Below are 19,348 nucleotides of genomic sequence, written 5' to 3' on the forward strand. Positions count from 1 at the left end.
AGATTATGAATGGCATCTGTTACTGAGTTGTTAGTCTTCTAATAAGAGACTTTTAGTGAGAGATAATAATTTAATGTGATAAACTGCTTATGTGGATCACAATTAAATGTGTATTTGAGACATCTAGGCATGAAGAGAATGAGAGATGGAGCTCTGTTCATTCTGTTTCATTCAGTTAGAACAGAATGCCTAAGTTGCTTAAGATGTGTTGAAATCTTAAGCTTTGTTGAGTGGAAAAGTTGGAAATAGAAAAGAAAAATAGCCTCTTTCCTGTTTGAGATTGTTGAGATTTCAGTTTTTCTGTTCATTATGCTGGGAGCAGGCATTGTAAGTGGCCTTGCTCTGAAGTTTAAATACGTAATGAATTACAAAAGAAACTAACAGAAGCTCGCTGAGTGATGAGGGAGCGTCTGTCTTTGGTAGAGGAAAGCATATGTGTGGGCTAAAGTAATTGGCATGATCACGGGATTAAACATAGCACCAGAGAAACTGCAGGAGTTTGTGCTGGAGTGAGGATAACCTGTACGAGAGAGAGACTAATTTTCACCTCCTAGAAAGGAAGTTGCTTGATATCCTTATTCTGTAACCAGCATTACATTTCCTGTAATGTTTCTCACCTGTATTTCTGACCTTCTCATCTTCATTGTTGCTTGATATTCTTGCAGCTGAGAGGACTTCCTACACAGTGCAGCTGGAGTTGAGTAGTGTTTTTCCTTATTGCAGAATTTGGAAGCTATCCCAAACTCTACATCTACACATGTATGATTTGTACTTCAGAGACAGCCTGAAGTGGGAGGCAGAGGGCACAGCAATGGGCACAACTAAAACATAACATTAATGAGCTTCTTTTGCGTTCTGAAAAACAGCTGGGATCAAACCCCAGTTCCACAAACACAGAGATTTCTGGCTGACAGCCTTGTAAACAGAGAATCAAGCACCTGTGTTTGAGATGAAGCTGCTGTACATGTTCTGACTTTTGATTCATCTGCCCAGGCTAGCTACTTAATTTAGTGAAATCCATAGAGAAAGGGAAAAGTAATGTTTCACTGTTATCTTTTGCCCAACTTTCCTTTGTTTCTTACTTTCCATGGGGCATGCAGTAAGTTAGGCGGAAAGTGCTCAGTTCATAGCAGGGCTGAGTTACGCTTCCATGATGGAAACTTCAAACAGACTAGATTTTTTTTTTGCCTTGGTGTTAGCAGATTTTCCTCATGTAAATGATGGATCACTGAAAATATTGTATCAAATGTCCTACCAATGTAAACTTCCCTATGTGTGTAAGAACAAGGTAAGAAGCTTTTCTGAGTTTGATCAGGCAAGGGATGGAAGGAAAGATGCAGAGCCATCCCTTTGTTGCTGACAAGGCACTGGAGGAAAGGAGAAACTGAATGGCTTTTCCAGGTTCAGGCAGGATCCCAGGTTCGGTGACAGCCACAGGGAAAGTCCAGCTGTAAGAGTCAGCTGCATTTAGATGTGCTAGCACCCTCCCTGGATGGGATCCATTCTCTGTGCTGTGCACTTGGTGCCATTCCATTATGTCTCTGTGTCCCTGGATGAAAACTGAACGGTTTGTGTAGCACAGGTGGCTTTGACAAAAGGGGAAAAAACATGCTTCAAAAGCCTTAAACTGATCTGTGTGCCCATTCGTGTCTCTCCTCTGCTTTTGAATGTTCTGAAGTAAAAGTAAAAAAAAAGAAACTAAAAAAAAATTTATGGAGGGGAGGGGGGAGAATTCTGACTGATTCAGTTACTTGATATTAAACACTCCGAGTGATTTATTATCAACTTTATTTTTAAGTGACTGCTCGAGGTAAGAGCAGAAATTCAGATAGTCTTCTCTTTTTCGTGATTTTCCTATACACACTATATGAAACATGTAGGTATGCTGTAGGGCATACCTGTAAGCAGGAAACTTCCCTGGAGAGTCTTGCATATGCTAACCTGTTATGTATTCCCTTTAGCAGGCATGACGAGTGTTTATTTCTCTCTCAGTTACTACTTCTCATACTGCCTTTTTTGTCTTGTTCATTACTGCAATTTAATGTGTTCTTTTTCTTCCTACAGAAGAGATGGTGGAAGGAAAAAGTGCCATTCTTATAGGCATGAGCCAGTGGAACTCAAATGACCTTGTTGAGCAGATAGAAACAATTGGGAAGCTGGAAGAAAATCAAGGTAATGTTTAGCTTACCTTACACATCAGTTTAAAGTTAACAAGAAAATGTGACTACTAAATCAGTTACTTTTCTCTCGCACATGCAAATTAAGTATGAGGGAATCCAGAAACATCTGAAATGGGTGAACAACCACAGGGAAATAAATGCTTGCCATTGCAGTCGGAGATTAGCTGTGATTCAGTCTCCATATACACACAGCAGGCTTTATTGCTTTTCACCCCTCATTTTCTCACCACTCCCCCCCCCATCCCTCTTATTTTTCTGAAGAGTGAAAGAAAAATGCAGCTGTCAAAGAGTGGGCAATGCAGTTCAGAGCTGATGTATCTTGGCTTTGCTAGCTGACCAGCATCACACGTCCATGAACACGAACCACCTTTAGTTACATTGAACAGAATTCCATCTATAGTTGACCTCAGTACTAGGGCAGAAAAATTTCACAATGGCTAAGGTGTTTGCATATGATAGCACAAGTAGTTGAGCTGATCAACAAGGGTGTGCATCCTTTTCATGACCACAGTAATGTTCCTTTCACTGCAGGCTGTACTATTGTTGTTCGCTCTTGGTGCAGTGGAATACTCCAGCCAAGACTGACTGCTTGTGGCAGAATGGAAAAGGCAGCTGGGTTGAAATGGAGTGCTCTGTTCAGCATTTCCTATTTACTGTTTGTTTTCTCCAAATTTTGTTCTGTTCAGACAGAAAGTTTGTGAAACTGCATCTGCAGTGTATTACAATATTCTTTATCATTTGTTAATAGAAACCATATGTTACAGCCTGCGTGTGAACATATTTCTCATGATGGATTTGTCATTATAAACGGCTAGTAATAGCACAGCAGATGGCAAAACCCGGCATAGTTTCTCATGGGAGTGTGATAATGGAAATAACAATTTTCTTTGGGGACTGTCACCACCTTATGCTTTGTACCTAAAGCAAGTTCTCTTGGTTTTTTACTCTAAATTCCTCCCTAATTAACATGGCAAAATATTAGGGATGTTTGAAACGGTCTGGAAAAAAAAGAAAAGAAGAGGACCTGGCTTGATTCTTAGTACAGGTTTGAACTGTACCTCATGTTCTCAGAAATGTTGTTTTAAGATTTGGTTTTATTTCTCTCTACCCTAGTCTGATTTGATTCGTAATCAATTAAACTAATTTCCGTAAGTCAAGTCTGATTTGCCCATGGTGGTCATTGGTGAGTGATCTCCTTTTCCTTATCTTGACCCGTGAGCCTTTTGTTATATTTTCTCTCCCCCATCCAGCTGAGGAGAGGAGTGATAGAGCAACTTTGCTGGGGACCAGGTGTCCGGGTGGGTCAACCCACCACACTCAGGTATCATGAAGAAGCATACACTGAAGCAAAAATCTGATCCAAACCTTACATCCTAGTCAGCAATTTGTTCTTTTCCACTAGTCTGTCCCATGGTAGGTTAGACCATTTTTTTTCTTTGCATCAGACTGCCTTTATGAGCATGGTAAAGTGCTGTGGCTTAAATCCATCATATGCCAAACATTTATTTTCTGTCTGTCCTCAGTGGAATTTTGTTGCAAGATAGTTTTGTGATTTAGCAATTTTTTTTTATTGTTCTTTTTGGTTTTTTGGGGGTTTTACTTCTATTTTTTCTATTGCCATGCTATTGTACATTCAACACTTCTCTGGCAGGCAGAAGGGGGGGGAGTGCGAGGTGTAATGTTTTGTGATAGGTGAGTTAGTTCCACATGTCTTGTGGTAGCTCTGGAAAAGATGTTCCTGTTTGCAGAGATGAATTATTTACCCTTTTAGTGGGAGATCATTGCATCTTAGAAGCAGAACAACTGATTGTGACTGTTGCATTCTCCCATGCTGCTGGGCTGAGAAAGCACCTGGGAAAAAAAGATACTAGGAATTTACTTTCCAAGTTGTAGCCTGAAGGAAACCAATGCAATGCTACTGGGCCAAGTTCACTAAATAGCATGAAGAATTTGCTCAGCTCTGTAATACGAGCCAGAGCTGTCTCAGCAGCTGTGTCTAGATTGAGGTTTTCAGTGGTTTGCTTCCAGAAAAGCATTAAAACAAAAGCCGGTTTTGTGAAAGCTCTCAGTGTGTTTGGAAACCTGGTTGCTTTCGTGAACTTGGATATGAGGACAGCAGGTGGAACTGGCCGCTACTACCACCTTCCCATTACTGATCAGTTACTTGGGGTGCCTGCAGAGGAGCTGACCTCGAGGACTGAGATTTCAGCATGTTCTTCTATTCCTACGTCTCCTCTCCTTCTGCCAGATTTGAGAAGCCTGGTGGCCTCTGTAGCCAGTGCCTCTGCAGGTTAACTGAAAAACAAGATAAAACAAATAAACAGAAAGTTTTTCATCTTATCCCACCCTGACCTTCCCTGACTGCATCACTAGCTGTTACAATGTAAATTACTACAAGGCGCTGGTTTCCGACTGAGTGGGATTTGAGTACCTTTTTTGTTACTGTAATTTTCATAATGATACAATTAGGAAAACTTGGTATAGTGATGGTATGAATCAGGACAGCTGGAAAAGTCTGTAAAATGTTGATAATGTCCTCAGGGAGAGGTTGGGTCCACCAAAACCATGCTATTATTTACCTCATTAAAACCTTTCCATAAATAGGCAACCACATAATTTCTCTGTAATCAGTTTCATTTCAGTGCCTAATTGAATTTCTGTCATTTTCTCTAGAAGGTCATGCTGTCCATTTCTGTATCCTACAGAGCTTTAGCTTATCATGACAGAGAAGACCCCCACTTATTTAACTCTCTGGTATTTAATGTAAACAATAAAGCTGAACCTATGCAGACCCAAAATCCGATTATCTTCCACAGTATACAGTCAGCAAATCTCTTGAAATGCTGCACATGCCAGACAACCCCTGCATCCCCGGTGTGGGACTACCTTGACTTTAGGCAGGTTTGTTCTTTGGGCAGCACAATGCTGAAGATCTCTGCACATCAGCAGAGAGCCAGCTGGCCCTGGCTCTCCTTTGGCTCACTGTCTTTCTGGTACCTCTGTGCTTCTGGGTGCACACTTTCAAAGCAGAGCGGTGTACGCTCTAACATTAGTGCAGCCTGGACTTCTGGCAGCGTAGCAGTGCTCTGAAGAGAGATGAACTGCGCACGTTTTTATGGCTGAAAGAAAAGCAGATCTTGTATGCTGCCGGCGCCTGAGCTGCCCGGCCATGTTTCTCTCATCTCTAATACTGCAAGTTGAGTCACGTTTTTCTTTCTTTTTCTCAGCCAAAGTGAAAAGCAGTTTTGAAAGAAGCCTGGTTTTATGGTAGAGGGCTACCTTAATAATAGAATAGAGATTGTGATTAAAACAATGCCTGGAATCCTAATGTCCCGTTATCTACAGCATTTGTGTGTGTGTGTGAAGCAAGGAACTATCCTGCAACCTGGCATTTGATGCATTAGGGAAAAAGCAAACCACCCTCTCCACTTTCTAAAAGTGTATCTTTAGAACAAGATTTAAAGGGAACAGTACACAAGTAATCTGATGATAACCAGAAGTTTGGGAACATTGATGAGGAGTCCTGGGTTTCTTGTTTCAGTATTCTGTTGAAGATAAGTATTGTGCTTCACTACCAGGTGGGGTCTCATGGCCCTGAATAATACTTTTTCATGGCACAAAACTAATGTTTCTGTGGTACTGGTTCCCTTGTGAGCTTAGATGTTAAAAAACTTTCACATGATGACTTTCAGAAGAAAGTGAGTCTTTCCAGCAGACCTTTGGAAACCACACTAGAAGTGTGTTAATCAGAAGCAGTTTTAAATTGCAGAGACTTCCAGAAAACAATTGCATTTGGTGGAAGTTCAGGGTTTATGGGTGTGTGTTGTTGATGTTGGGTTTGGCTTCTAGTGTTTTGGGTTTTGTTGTATTGTGTTGTTTTGCTTTATACAAGTATTGCATGACTAATCCTTTAAATCCTTACCTGCCAGAAAGGCAAGAATAATTACCTTTCTTTTAAATACAGAGAAATGTAGCCACAGAAGTTAAATAAATTTCTAGTGGCTACAAGAAATTATAGTGGTAGAATCTGTGCTAGAATTAGCTCTCAATCCTAATGCAGGGGAGTAGAGAGTGTCTGAAATGTGTTTTGGACTAAATTCAGTGCTTTTAGAATAACTTGGCCAGACCCTGCTTAATCAGTGTTCTTGGTGAGATGAAAATCACAGTCTGCTGTTAGAGCCTGGCAAGCTGCCTATGAACATATGTCAAATGCAGTGGAACCACAAGCACAGTGTGAACTCAGAATGCCCCCCTCTCTCCTCCCCCAAAGTAAGCTGACTCATCTGTAGCATTATGTGGTGCATTTATATTCTTCTGACATGCTGGAAGAAACAGAGGGAAATGTGTTTAAATCCAGAAAGCTGTCAGTGAACTACTTTGGGATTACTGTTTAGTACAGTCTTCTCTCATTAACTCCTAAAACTTGCATCTGTGATAGAGGGTGGAAGGGCTCCCAAACAGCTGACCCCTGAGAGATGAGTAGAATTTTAAGGCTGCAACACTGTAGTCAGCTGAAGTTTTAAATTACAGATTTCTGGTGCTGAGATTCAGAAGGGTTTCAAAGCCTTGAGAGGGAGGAGGAGGAGGTGTTATAGAGATAGAAGGATTTTCATCTTATCTGGAATTTCATCACTGTCTGTACAAGGGAAGAGCACTTTTGCCCTCCCCAAAGAACTGCCTCCATGACTTCAGATGAAGTAACTCCCCTTCAGTGGGGTGTTGCAATATGTTGTATTAGCAAAGTACTGTGTTTCTCGGTAATGTCACTTTCTGTTTTTCAGGTCACAAGGTTTTCTGAGAAGAAACTGTCTTTTGCTCTGTGCTCTGTTACTCCTATTTAGCATCCTGATAATGGAGCACTGCAGTTACTTCTGGGAGTTTTGCAGGTAGTCACAGAAGTTATGGAAGAGCTGGATCCTGAAGGACTTTGGAGAACTTTAAAGGCTTAATTCACTTGCCTGTGTATAGGTGCTTAGTGCCATTTAAGACATACCAGACTATTTAAGATATCTGAATGGGATGAGCAGAGGTGATGCAGAAACTGAGGTGACCCCTTCTGCTGCTCTCCAGAAAGGTACAGGTGACCAATGGCAACTGTACTGCTACTACACACCTCTGTAAAGGGACCTGAATCTTGTTCTAAATGTTGCTGTTAAGAACAGAAGAGCCTCTAGTATGCAGGGCTGCAAGAAACCTTGTGTATTGTCCTGTTTGTCCTCAGGATTTCCCGTGAAAACAGATCTTTGTCTTGAAACTAGAAAGCTGCCTTTCCTCTATGGTGTTTGCAAAAAGTGAGGCAGCCAAATATTTATGTAATCAATCATGTCTCTTTTCCTTTCAGGTGATTTATATAGAGCCTCTTTAAGAAAACAAAGGTTCCCAGCACAAGGCAGTATTGAAATACACGAGGACAATGAGGTGAGGTTGTTTCCCCAAAACAAGCTGTGCTGATTTCCAAGAAGATATGCAGAAATATTCTCATATTGTATTACAGAATTATCAACCCATTTGGTGGCTTAGTGTGTCTGTCCCTTTTTCTGTAGGTGCACATGCAATCACTAAAAATCATCGCAAGCTTTTTAGACACTGCATAATTAATTTAGGTGGAAATATGACCCAGTTCTCTGAAGGTTTTGTGAAGCAGATTCAGCAGCAGTCATGAATTGATAGTAACAGAATTCCTGCTCTTATAGTATCAGCAGAGAATCTAAACAAGTTGTATTTCTTCCAGTTGACTGAGTAAGGTCCTGTGTCCACACATAGGACAGGCAATAGAAATGTCTGCTTTTCCATTTTTTAACAATTCCAATCCTAGAGCCCCCTTGAAAATGATGCCAGTTTTGATTGACTTCAGATGTCCTTTTGATTAGCCCTTGAGCCCTTGTCTCAGTCATGGATGAACTACTGCTGAGAGACAAGAATTTCATTCCCTCCGAGTCCTCCTGTGAAGGATACCAGTTAAATCTGTCCAAAAGATGTTTTATGACAGTGACTTGACTTCAGCAATGTTGACTCGCATGAATTCTTCCCTCTGTTCTGAAGCTTTCAGTTCCACCAACCCACCAACAATGCCACTTATTTACAAGCTGGCATTGGCTGTGGAAGGAGCTACTGTTAGCTTTTAAAGGGAATTAAGTTTCTCTTCTGAATAACTGGAATGAGACCTTGTGGAGAAGGGAACTGTAAATTGGAGCAAAGAAAAGTGGAACCTTAAAAATTCTCATAAGAATTAATCTTAAGCAGGTACAAGGCAGGTCAGTGAAATGCCTTCACAATGAATACTTCTACTGGATGCTAAAAGTCATGGGCTGAACAGAGATAGTGGCTTTATGGAGCAACTTACAATTTTCTCATTTTCAACCATTTCTCTGTCACCATTATACAGGTGTTAAAGTTTCCAATTTCTTTCTTATTCATGCCAAAAACATTTCCGCCCCTACCCCTCACTAAACTCCAGCCTGAAATGTGTGAATGAGTTTGTTTCCTTACCAGCCTTTCTGATTAATGTTATTCCTCTTAAGTTTAGAGCAATTCTTCTCCTTTTATATTTACTGTTCAAGACTGTGGCTTTCGTTCCAGAAGTTAAGAATAAAGAGTCTGGGACGTTGCCTGATTCTCAGAAAATCACCCTATCCAGCAATTCACAATCCTCAGGCAATTACAAGAAATGTTACTGTTATTTTTATGTCTGTGTTCACATTTGGTGAGGAAATAAAATGATCCAAAGCAAAGAAGAAACTGGCAGTCAAGATTTAAAACCAAAAGAATCTCCTGATCTTTTAACGTATTACTGAGTTCTTCTGTGAGTGCACATAAAAAAAAAAGTGGAGTTGTGAGACATTCAAAATGTTTTTCCAGTCTCAAGTAGGTAACATCTTGTTTATTCTATGGAGCACACTGATTATTTTCTGTGTTATGCATATATTCTCATATTCATAAATGTATTTGTGAGGTTTATGGATATCATCTTTTACTCTTTCAGTAAATGTGTAAGTTAGCCCCATTTTTCATTTTAATCAGAAGTTGCTAATCTCAAAAGGCTGAGATAACTGTATTATCTGCTTTTGCTGGATGTTTTCATTGGCAAAGAAATTTGTCTTTTTAGAATCTGTGATGATTTGAGTTAGAAGCTTTCCAGTAAATGCAGCAGCCTCATTCAGGATATACCTAGACAAATGTTGGCTTTGTCTGTGGATGTTGGAATTCTTCTCCAGTCTCAGTGTATTTAAAACAGCTTTTGATGTACACAGAGCAGACCTATAATCTTTGTTGAAACCTATGTCTGTGTTGCAAGGTTTTTCTGGCAAAGCATAGTATGCCCTACCTGGTTAAGACATGCTTGAATTAAATGGAGCACAGGGCACGCCCCCCCCCCCCCCACACCTCCCTAGTGATGGCAAAGATCACAGTGTATGGGGGAAAAAAATCACTGCTAATGTTGACACCAAGTATAGCAACACTATCCATAAAAATGCTTCCTCCCATCTTATTCCCTGTTTTTTTCACAGGAAGGAGTCCAGCACCAGAACTGCAAAACCCATGTGCTAATTTTGATCCTACATGGGGGTAACATCTTAGACACTGGAGGTGGAGACCACAGCAGCAAGCTGGCAGACATTAACACCTTCAGTTCTGTGTTTGAGAAAGTGACCCGAGCCCATTTCCCTGCTGCTTTGGGCCACATTTTAATCAGGCTTGTTCCCTGCCCAGCAATCTGTTCAGCAGCTTTCTCTCTTGTTTCCAAGTAAGTTGATTTGCATCTCCTAATGTTTGGCTTTGCAGTATGGTTTCTAATGGCTTTCTGTGACCTGTCGTTTTCATAATGAAATGTTGCAAATCCTTCTTAATCCTTTGCTTACTGCAAGACTTGGAATGATCTTTCATCCTGTTCTAAGTGAATGTATTTGTTTAAAAAAATAGAAAAACTGAAAAAAAAAAACCCAAACCAAAGCCACCACCATTAAAAAAACCCAACTACAAAGCCCCACCAAACCCCTTGGTGCACTGCAGACTGGTGTCCAAGTGTGTCCAACAGAACAAAAATATCCAGAAGAAGTCTGCACAGAAGGAACTGTGATAACTGTTAACTTTCCACACCCTCCCATTCCACCCGCAGCGTGACCCCAAAAAATCAGTAGTTAATTTCTATCTTATTTTAAAATTGAAACATAGCTAGATCTGCCTGTGGATGTGCCAGCTGACATTTGTCTATCTTATTTCATCTGTTCATTAGTTGGCCATTATAGGGACAGGATGTTATAGGAAACCCTCCTGATAGTTTTCATGCTTTCTGGTTTAGAAATAAAAATGGCATATTGCTAACACTGGTTTAGGAATAAAGTGGAGGTTGTGAAGCACTGCTGAGGAACTTGGACCAGTTTCAATAAATTCTGCTTTGCACTGGAAATCGAGAACAGAAATAAATATCTAAACCAAGACTGATTTAAGATGTGTTCTTGGTGAAAGAGCATCATTCATCTATAAGAATGCCGTATACAGAAGTGTCTTACATGCACTACAAATGGTGCATCTCTAGGAAACAAAGCTTTTGGCTAATGAAAGCTTCAGTTCACAGTACAACTAGGGTTTGGTCACGTGTATAGGGAGAGGGTCCGTTCACTTTGATGGAATTTCCTGTCCGAGCAGATCCATTTGATAACTGATGTTAATGGAGATGGCACTCACAAGATTGTCCTTTCTAACACAAGAGATGAGTGATTTGTTTTAAGCGATTTGGTATTTCACTTGCATAAAAGTAGATAGATCACATCTCAGAGCTTCTAGGGAGCAACTGGGAGGGAACACTGTGCATTACAGTAGATACTGGATCAGCTCTTTATTAATGAAGAGCACTAGGCAAGAATACGTCAAACACCTTGTCATTGATAAAATGAGTACATTTCTCAACTAGCATAACTCTGCAAACTTAAATGACACTGAGCTGTAATATGGTTATGCTACATGACATTCACATTTACATTTCTAGCTGGCAGGTTCTGTTTCTGTCTGAGATCAGGTTATGCTAGGAAACACTATTTGGTATACGAAGCAGAGATAATGATTTCAGTTTAGGAAGTTGCTTATTAACTTCAAAAAAATAGTTGTGTGGATTTGGAATTTGGGGAGACTTTGAGGGGAAGTTGTTTTCTGGAGCAGTAGTTAAGAAAATTCTCACAAAAATGGTGTAGTACATGCTTCTTAGTGTCTGCCTTAAAGAGATAGTTCATCAGATCACATTGGCAGTAAGTGTAGTGGCTTTCTGAGGTTCTTGGTAGTCACTTCTGCATTTGAAAATTATTGTTTTGTAAAAAGTTTTGGTAATATTTTGATACAAAAATAAGTACTATGAAATACTAAATGCAACTTTCAGAGCTAAAGTAGTTAGCAACTGCATCTCCAAGACCTGCTTAGTCTAGTATTTCATAGAATCATAGAGTCATTTCAGTTGGAAAAGACCTTTAAGTTCATTGAGTCCAACTGTTAACCCAGCACTGTCAAGTCCACCACTGAACCATGTCCCCAGGTACTACATCTACTTGTCTTTAAATCCCTCCAGGGGTGGTGGATCTGCCACTTTGCTCTCAAATCTTGAACATAACTCTGCCTGGTTAACTGTGCAGCAGCAGTGATAGGTTCTGAAGTTCTCCTGTGCATGTTGATGTGAAAGCTGTTGTCACCTTGTGGAAGCATTATTACTATTAATTTTAACAATTACAGAAGATGTATGGCAGTTACAGCACTCTTTTTGGCAATGCTGTGAGATGTGAAAAATTACATGTAGCAACTCATTCAGGACAGGAAATATGGGGGTTTTTTATTTATTTGGGGAAATGTGATTTTATTTATTTACTTGGGGATCAGGAGATATGGATACTATTCCTGGATCTGTAACAAATTTCCTGTTTGACCGTAATGAGAAACCAGTCTGGCAGTGCCTCACTTCTGTTCAGCAACTTGTTGAACAGAATCAAGGCTAAAGTGATATAAAGAGGATTTTTTCTGTCATTAACCAAAGGCCTTACGTAAAGTCTGAGGAAGAAACAGGAAGATTTCTGCTGACTGGATTGTGCCTCTAGCCTAGCTTATATAAAAAAAAGCTCAAGGGAAGTAGGAGTAAGAATGTACTGTGGTTAAGGCATGTTCCTGGAAAGCTGGAGTGGAAACAGCTATTCTGAGGCTTTACTCTGGCAGCTGAGTACCTGCAGAAGGGTTGAGGAGATCTACAACCACGTTTTGGACCATGAGATGTAGGAATGGTGATGCTTGCTGTCCAGATGACAGGGAAGAGAGATGGGGAATATATTAAAGTTCTGAAATACTAGGTGGATTCAAAGCTGTGACAGGCATATAGGAAGAAAAGGTGGGAGGGTGCAGACCAGGCTGTGGAAGGTGTGCCTGATTGTTCCCAACAATGGAGAATACACTGAAACAACCAGGAAAGGAGGTGTGAGTCTGTCGAAGTCACTGCTCTGTAAAGCAAGAGGACTGATTGTAGAAGAGGAAATGAAGCATCAAAGAGTGCTTGGGAGGTCATTCTTGCCCATTTGGGACATCGATTAACACAGGACTCAGTAGGGCCTCTCTAAGAGGCTATCCGGTAATAATAAGTATCCGGTAATGCAGTACTTGCAGGCCTCAACTATTGGGAAGAAGAGCGGGAGGAAGAGCATGTGCTGGCAGCCCAAAAGAACAGAGCTCCCGCATTCCTTCTCTGGTTTTTTATTCCCTCTTTTTGCAGCACACAATATTCAGCCAGACTGAAAAACAGCCAAGCTGAATGTTTGAATGTCCCATAGAGTCATTTCCAGTACTGAAAGAAGATTGGTATTGCCTTGGTATGTTCTTGGGTGGAGCTGCATGTAATTACCCATTTGGGGCCGACAGAATGAGAGCTGATTCCCTGCTCTCACATTTTGGCAGCTTCATGACAGCAGCTTTCATATCTAGAACTCCAGAATGCAGTTGTGGAGCACAGACTTGTGTTAAACATTCCATTTAGCAAACTGTGGGGAGGAAGTGGGTTTTTTAATTCCCGTAATGTTTCATTGAGGGTGAGCCAGATGACTGACTAAGCAGCAGTACAAGATTTTTTGCTTGGTCTGAATGTATCCTTCGTCTTCTGAATGGGCAGGCATAGTGTGTGCCAAGGTACACACAATTCTGTTTGAATTCTGCTGTGTTCACGTGCTGAGTTCGTTGCTTTGGGGGACTCCACCAGGACTTCTCATCCGAATCCACCTATGCTGTTGTCCTCCCTGTATTGCAAATAGTTGCTTAAAGGAATGGGATCTTTCAGTGCAAAATCACTCCATCTCATAAATATTTCATATTGTTTAATCCAGTCTGCTCCCGTCTACTCCCATCACTTTCAGTTTCTTGTATCTCTCATATCAATCAGAAAGACACTGTTTATGCAACCTGTCTAAATTTATAATGCTTGACTGATTTCCTTTCACACTTGTCTTTGCGGCTAAGGACAGAAAAGGGTTAAAACTGAGGCGCATTCTTCTTCCAGCTAGATGACTTGAGAGCCATCTCCTTCCATTTCAAGGAGAAAATATACCAGAGTGGATCAACTGTTAGGCTTTTTATAGCTTTCATATAGTCTTAATCTGATTTGATGAGCATACATTGATTCACACCTCAGAAGAGAGCTCCTAAATTACAGTATTAGCCAAACAGGAAAACAGTAATTGCAAAATGGGGTGAGGAAAGAACAAGAGAGAGAAGGAAAGAAAGGCCAAAACAAAAGTTACATTTAGGAAGCAAGCACTGAAATAGGAAAGTAAGCATATGAATAACCAAATGAGATGAAAGTGTTGTTGGATGAGTTTTGGAATGCTCAGCCCCTTGCCTGCTCCTTATGCAGTGGTGGGTCCTGCAATGGAAGCTCTTGGGGTTGCATTTTCCTAATCAATTTTTAAAATACTTTTATAATTTCATTAGAAAGTGTATGGAGACGTTCAGTCGTTATGATCTGTGTATTTTCTATTCCTTGTTTACCTTTTATTCTGAAAGTGGAAGTGGAAAATGCATATTCCGGCATTCAGAAACAGCAATAGCAGGTCTCTGGGACTGTCAGCATGGAGTGCAGGTAGCTAAACCGTAACGTCAAAAACAGTTGTATGACAGTTATCCAAATAAGAACTACCATAGGGGTTGATCTCCCCTCTGCTTTTTCTTCTCACCTCTGCCATGGTCAGGGACTTCTGGCCTGAGCAAGTTTTGAGGAGAGATCAGTGTTTTGTCTTGATCTGCATCTAGCCAGATGCTTTCTGCATTCAGAATATGTTTTTATTCCCTTGTTCCTCTTTTCCTGCCTCCTCCCCCCTGGGTTGAATAACCCCTTCACCTCCATCTCCATGGTGCAGTCTCAGTTATCCCTGCTGGCAGATGCCACTGTCCCATCAATCACTTCTTCCCTGGGAGCCAGGTTTACTCTTACCGAGCATGGATGACCAGTTCTGTCTTGCAGCTTGGTCATTTGCTGCCTTTTCTCAGGGAGGTGTTAGGTTCTAAAACTAGTGACTTTATCTGTCAGACTCTTACACTCAGTGATTTCAGCTCCTTCCTTCTGATTTCCCTTTCCATCTCCAGCCTTTCAAGTGTGGGTGTTTCCAAGCTTGTGCTTTGGAAAGGGCCTCCCTCAGTGTCCTGCCAATACATCAAGATGAGACAGGCTTCTCAGCTCCAGCACTGGTATTTTACCTGTTAGCTTCAGTACTAATCCTTAGTATGTCCCTTAATGTAAACAACTTCATCTCTTCCATACAGTCTCTTTCAGTGGTCTGGAGCTTTCTTCCTTTTGTGTTGTGTCTACAGTAACAACAGATGTCTGTGTGGTTGCAACCTTTAAAATAAAATATATTAAATATATTGGAATTGAAAAATCCAGACCGTCATTTCTAAGCCAGTTAACTGTGATGAATTGTTTAGACAATAATTGCTCATTTTGATCTATATTCCTTTACCCACAAAAAATAAATAGCTGCTAGCTTGGGTTTTTTCCCCACTGACTCTGTTTTGTGTTGTTGTAAATATTGTTTGCATTTTACTTTTATTGTGAAAACATATGCATTCACTTAATTTTTTTTTTCCTTTTGTGTTTTTCCCTTTCTGAGGTGTTATCTGCCAGTTGTTTTAGTAAATGAGGCCTTTTTATGTAGTTTTTTAAGGTTCATTTTTCATTTTTGAGAGTATTCGTAACTACATCTGCTGTGCACTTGGGTGATCTGATCAGCTGGCAAAATGAAGCTGTGTTTATTGGTACATTGACATAGCTTGGCAGAGCACCTGAGCTCCAGGACATAGAAGCAGTTATGCTACTTTGGATGAAAAATTTCACATCACTGAAGTGCTTCAGCAAGAGGCAAATGTGGTAATGGTCAGTGAGGTTCAGAATGTGAACACAGACCAGCTTCCATACATGAGCATTGCAAGTCTTCTGTTCTTCCATTACCCTGGTAGTAGTCTCAAGGATGCAGGTTTTAGAAAACACATAGACTAATTCTATTTCAGGCAGCTTGCTCTTAAATATTGTGATAGCTCACCAAGTTCCCAAAGCAAGTAAATACAAAATAGCATTGAAGTTGCCTGCCTGCAGCTTTGGATAAACCTTTGATAAGCTGAATGCTTTTTTGATAAGCTGATTTTCCTTTAATCTCTAAAGGACAGTCAACTTACTGTAAGAGATTCTGGCACACACTAAAGTGCCTTGCATCTTTGGCTCTCTGTGAATTGTTTTCCCCATTCATCAATAAAAATCAGTCAAAACACAACTGGCAGATTTACCTGGAAACTTGCAGGGTACACTGAAATAAAGCTTACAACCTATCAAATTTAAGCCTGCATTTTCAGTCAAGCCACCCCTTTTGCAGTGTTACTATGCAAACGTATGCATATGATATACATATGATATGCAAACATACATATGATTTGTGTGCAGCTTTGTTCCAACTTTTTGAAAAGATAAGACACTGAGAAAAATGTTTTTATATGCTTTTGAAAAATAAATCTATTACACTTGTGTTCTAGGAAGCAATATTCCATTGTGATGATTGGATCCTGATCTTTGATGTTGTAAGTTGTTATATGGGGGAAATAAAAAAGCCGAAATGGAATAATCTCTTTGCTCTTCTAAATTATGTCTACTTGTATGTGAGAAAAAGTGCACCAAGTACTCTTAACTACAGAAATGCCTTCTAGCATGATCTCATTCACATAAAGCAGTAACTCCTTGATTTTTTTTTTTAAGCAGTTGAATTCTGTGAGAAAATGATTCTTCCTGTATTCACTCATTGTGAACTGCAATAGCCCAACCCATTTCTGTTGATAAGCAACATGTTCATTCTCTAATGCTGTGTGCTGCCTCTTGCATTTTTCCTGATGAGAGCATGTCCTTCTCTAGCCTAAATCCCTACAGCTATGATGAGAGCTCTCTCAGCAGCAGTGAAGACCACATCCCACTGGCTGCCTTGCCATTGCTGGCTGTTTCATCCCCTCAATACCAGGATGCCGTTGCCATGGTGATCAGTAGAGCGAATCAAGTTTACAATGAATTTCTCAAATCTACAGATGGGGCTGGTTTTAATGGACAGGTAGGACTGTTTTCTCTCACATCAAAGAAAATTCCTTCAGAACAAGGCTGGGGTTTTTAAAGCCATTGTGTTGAAGTCTTTGAGTTATGAGTGTGGGACAGTACTGCAAAACATGATGAATGAATGTTAGCATAGGATGATCTATGCCAAATGCCTTCTCAGTGTCCAGCATGAGAAAGAGACTTCTGGAATCCTGTGCGGTATATAACCTGGACTTACTCAGTTGGTAGAAAATGCTATACCTTCTCCCACAATTAGTTTGACCCCCAAAGGTCTTACGAAGTATTGCTATGAATTCTGGCAAATGTGTGAGAGCCTTAGTTGTGCAGTTAAGTGTGATATGCTAAGCAGTGAACAAGCATGTCAGCCCAAGACAAATGATAATCTGTTACAGAGTTTCTCATACATCTTCTATAGCTGATAGAAAAGTTGGGACATCTCTGACTAAGAGCACAAGGAATCCAATATTTAACTATTACTATTTTTTTTTTTGCCTCTACCACAGTAGTAATAAAACAATTGACAGTAAAGAAGTTACAAAAAAGTCTACTTGGTGTGCTTTACAAACCATGTAAATACTTTAAATGGAAAAGTCTGCATGACCCATGTATGCTCCACATAATTTTCACTATCAACAACTACCAGCATTGTTAAAATGGAAGTGAATTCTCTGTGCTGTCTACAGTGCTTTGCTTTGGTCATTGCAAATCTCAACTCTACCTCTAAGTAAGTCCTGTACTTTCAAAATACATGCCATGTAACCTGACCCCCACCATGCGTAAATCTTTCCTTTCATATTTTGGTCTCTTCTGACCATTTATATTGCAAGTTCATTAGATAAGAGATTGCCTTTCTGGTTTTATACTGTATCTGGAACAAGTTAACTCCATTACCTTAATGCCAATAGTAACGAGGATTAGAAATGGAATCCTGCACAAAATATGCTGTTAATTTGATTAAGATTACTTGTATCATATAATTTTCCTTTGTTTGTGGATGTCAGCCTCACCTCCATCCATGGAAAACTGATGGAACACCTTATCCTTGGTGCCATCTCAAGGCATATCAAGGATAAGAGGGTCATTAGGGGCAGTCAACATGGCTTCACCAAGGGGAAGTCGTGCTTGACCAACCTCATAGCCTTTTATGAAGACATAACAAGGTGGTTGGATTATGGCAGAGCAGTGGATGTGGTCTACCTTGACTTCAGTAAAGCGTTTGACACAGTCTCCCACAGCATCCTCACAGCTAAACTGAGGAAGTGTGGCCTGGATGGTTGGGTGGTGAGGTGGACTGCAAACTGGCTGAAGGACAGAAGCCAGAGAGTTGTGGTCAATGGGGCGGAGTCCAGTTGGAGGCCGGTATCTAGTGGAGTGCCTCAGGGGTCAGTGCTGGGGCCAGTATTATTTAATATATTCATCAATGACCTGGATGAGGGAATTGAGTGTACTATCAGCAAGTTTGCTGATGACACTAAGCTGGGAGGAGTGGCTGACACGCCAGAAGGCTGTGCTGCCATCCAGCGAGACCTGGACAGGCTGGAGAGTTGGGCTGTGAAAAATGTGATGAAATATAACAAGGGGAATTGTAGAGTGTTACATCTGGGTAGGAACAACCCCAGGTTCCAGTACAGGTTGGGGAATAACCTATTAGAAAGCAGTGAAGGGGAAAGGGACCTGGAGGTCCTGTTTGATAGGAGGATGACCATGAGCCAGCACTGTGCCCTCGTGGCCAGGAAGGCCAATGGCATCCTGGGGTGTATTAGAAGGGGGGTGGTCAGTAGGTCAAGAGAGGTTCTCCTTCCTCTCTACTCTGCCCTGGTGAGACCACATCTGGAATATTGTGTCCAGTTCTGGACCCCTCAGTTCAAGAAGGACAGGGACCTGCTGGAGAGAGTCCAGCGCAGGGCAACTAAGATGATTAAGGGAGTGGAGCATCTCCCTTATGAGGAAAGGCTGAGGGAGCTGGGTCTCTATAGTTTGGAGAAGAGGAGACTGCGGGGTGACCTCATTAATGTTTATAAATATATAAAGGGTGAGTGTCACGAGGATGGAGCCAGGCTCTTCTCGGTGACAACCAATGGTAAGACAAGGGGTAATGGGCTCAGACTGGAACACAAGAGGTTCCACTTAAACTTGAGAAGAAACTTCTTCTCAATGAGGGTGATGGAACACTGGAACAGGCTGCCCAGGGAGGTTGTGGAGTCTCCTTCTGTGGAGACATTCAAAACTCGCCTGGATGCCTTCCTGTGTAACCTCATCCAAGTGTTCCTGCTCCGGCGGGGGGATTGGACTAGATGATCTTTTGAGGTCCCTTCCAATTCCTAATGTTCTGTGATTCTGTTGTCATGGGGTGTACAAATCTGAAAATCTGAGAGTAAATCAGCATGCTATTGACTTGTATACAACTTTAGAACCAGAATTGTTTTAGGAGAGATGTTACCTTAATCTTACCTTAATGTATTCTGATATTTTATTTTTTTTAATGGTTTTATCCCAAGAAATGTACTCAATTAAAAAAGCACAGTATGTGGAGATGCACTAAGAGAACTTAGAGGTTTTTCCCTAAGTG

General features: G+C 40.8%; 1 protein-coding gene across 1 annotated transcript in view; it reads left to right on the plus strand.

Moving 5' to 3' along the window:
• PITPNM3 (PITPNM family member 3) overlaps positions 1-19,348 on the plus strand; it is a 76,216-nt gene that overhangs the window by 28,051 nt on the left and 28,817 nt on the right. The window contains exons 4-7 of the mRNA XM_080629971.1: positions 2,065-2,172; positions 7,522-7,598; positions 9,689-9,924; positions 16,588-16,777. Of these exons, the coding sequence (XP_080486097.1) occupies positions 2,065-2,172; positions 7,522-7,598; positions 9,689-9,924; positions 16,588-16,777 (611 nt within the window). The remainder of the gene's footprint in view (positions 1-2,064; positions 2,173-7,521; positions 7,599-9,688; positions 9,925-16,587; positions 16,778-19,348) is intronic.

This window comes from Psittacula echo (assembly GCF_963264785.1).
Source record: "Psittacula echo genome assembly, chromosome: 15".
Classification (NCBI taxonomy): Eukaryota; Metazoa; Chordata; class Aves; order Psittaciformes; family Psittacidae; genus Psittacula; species Psittacula echo.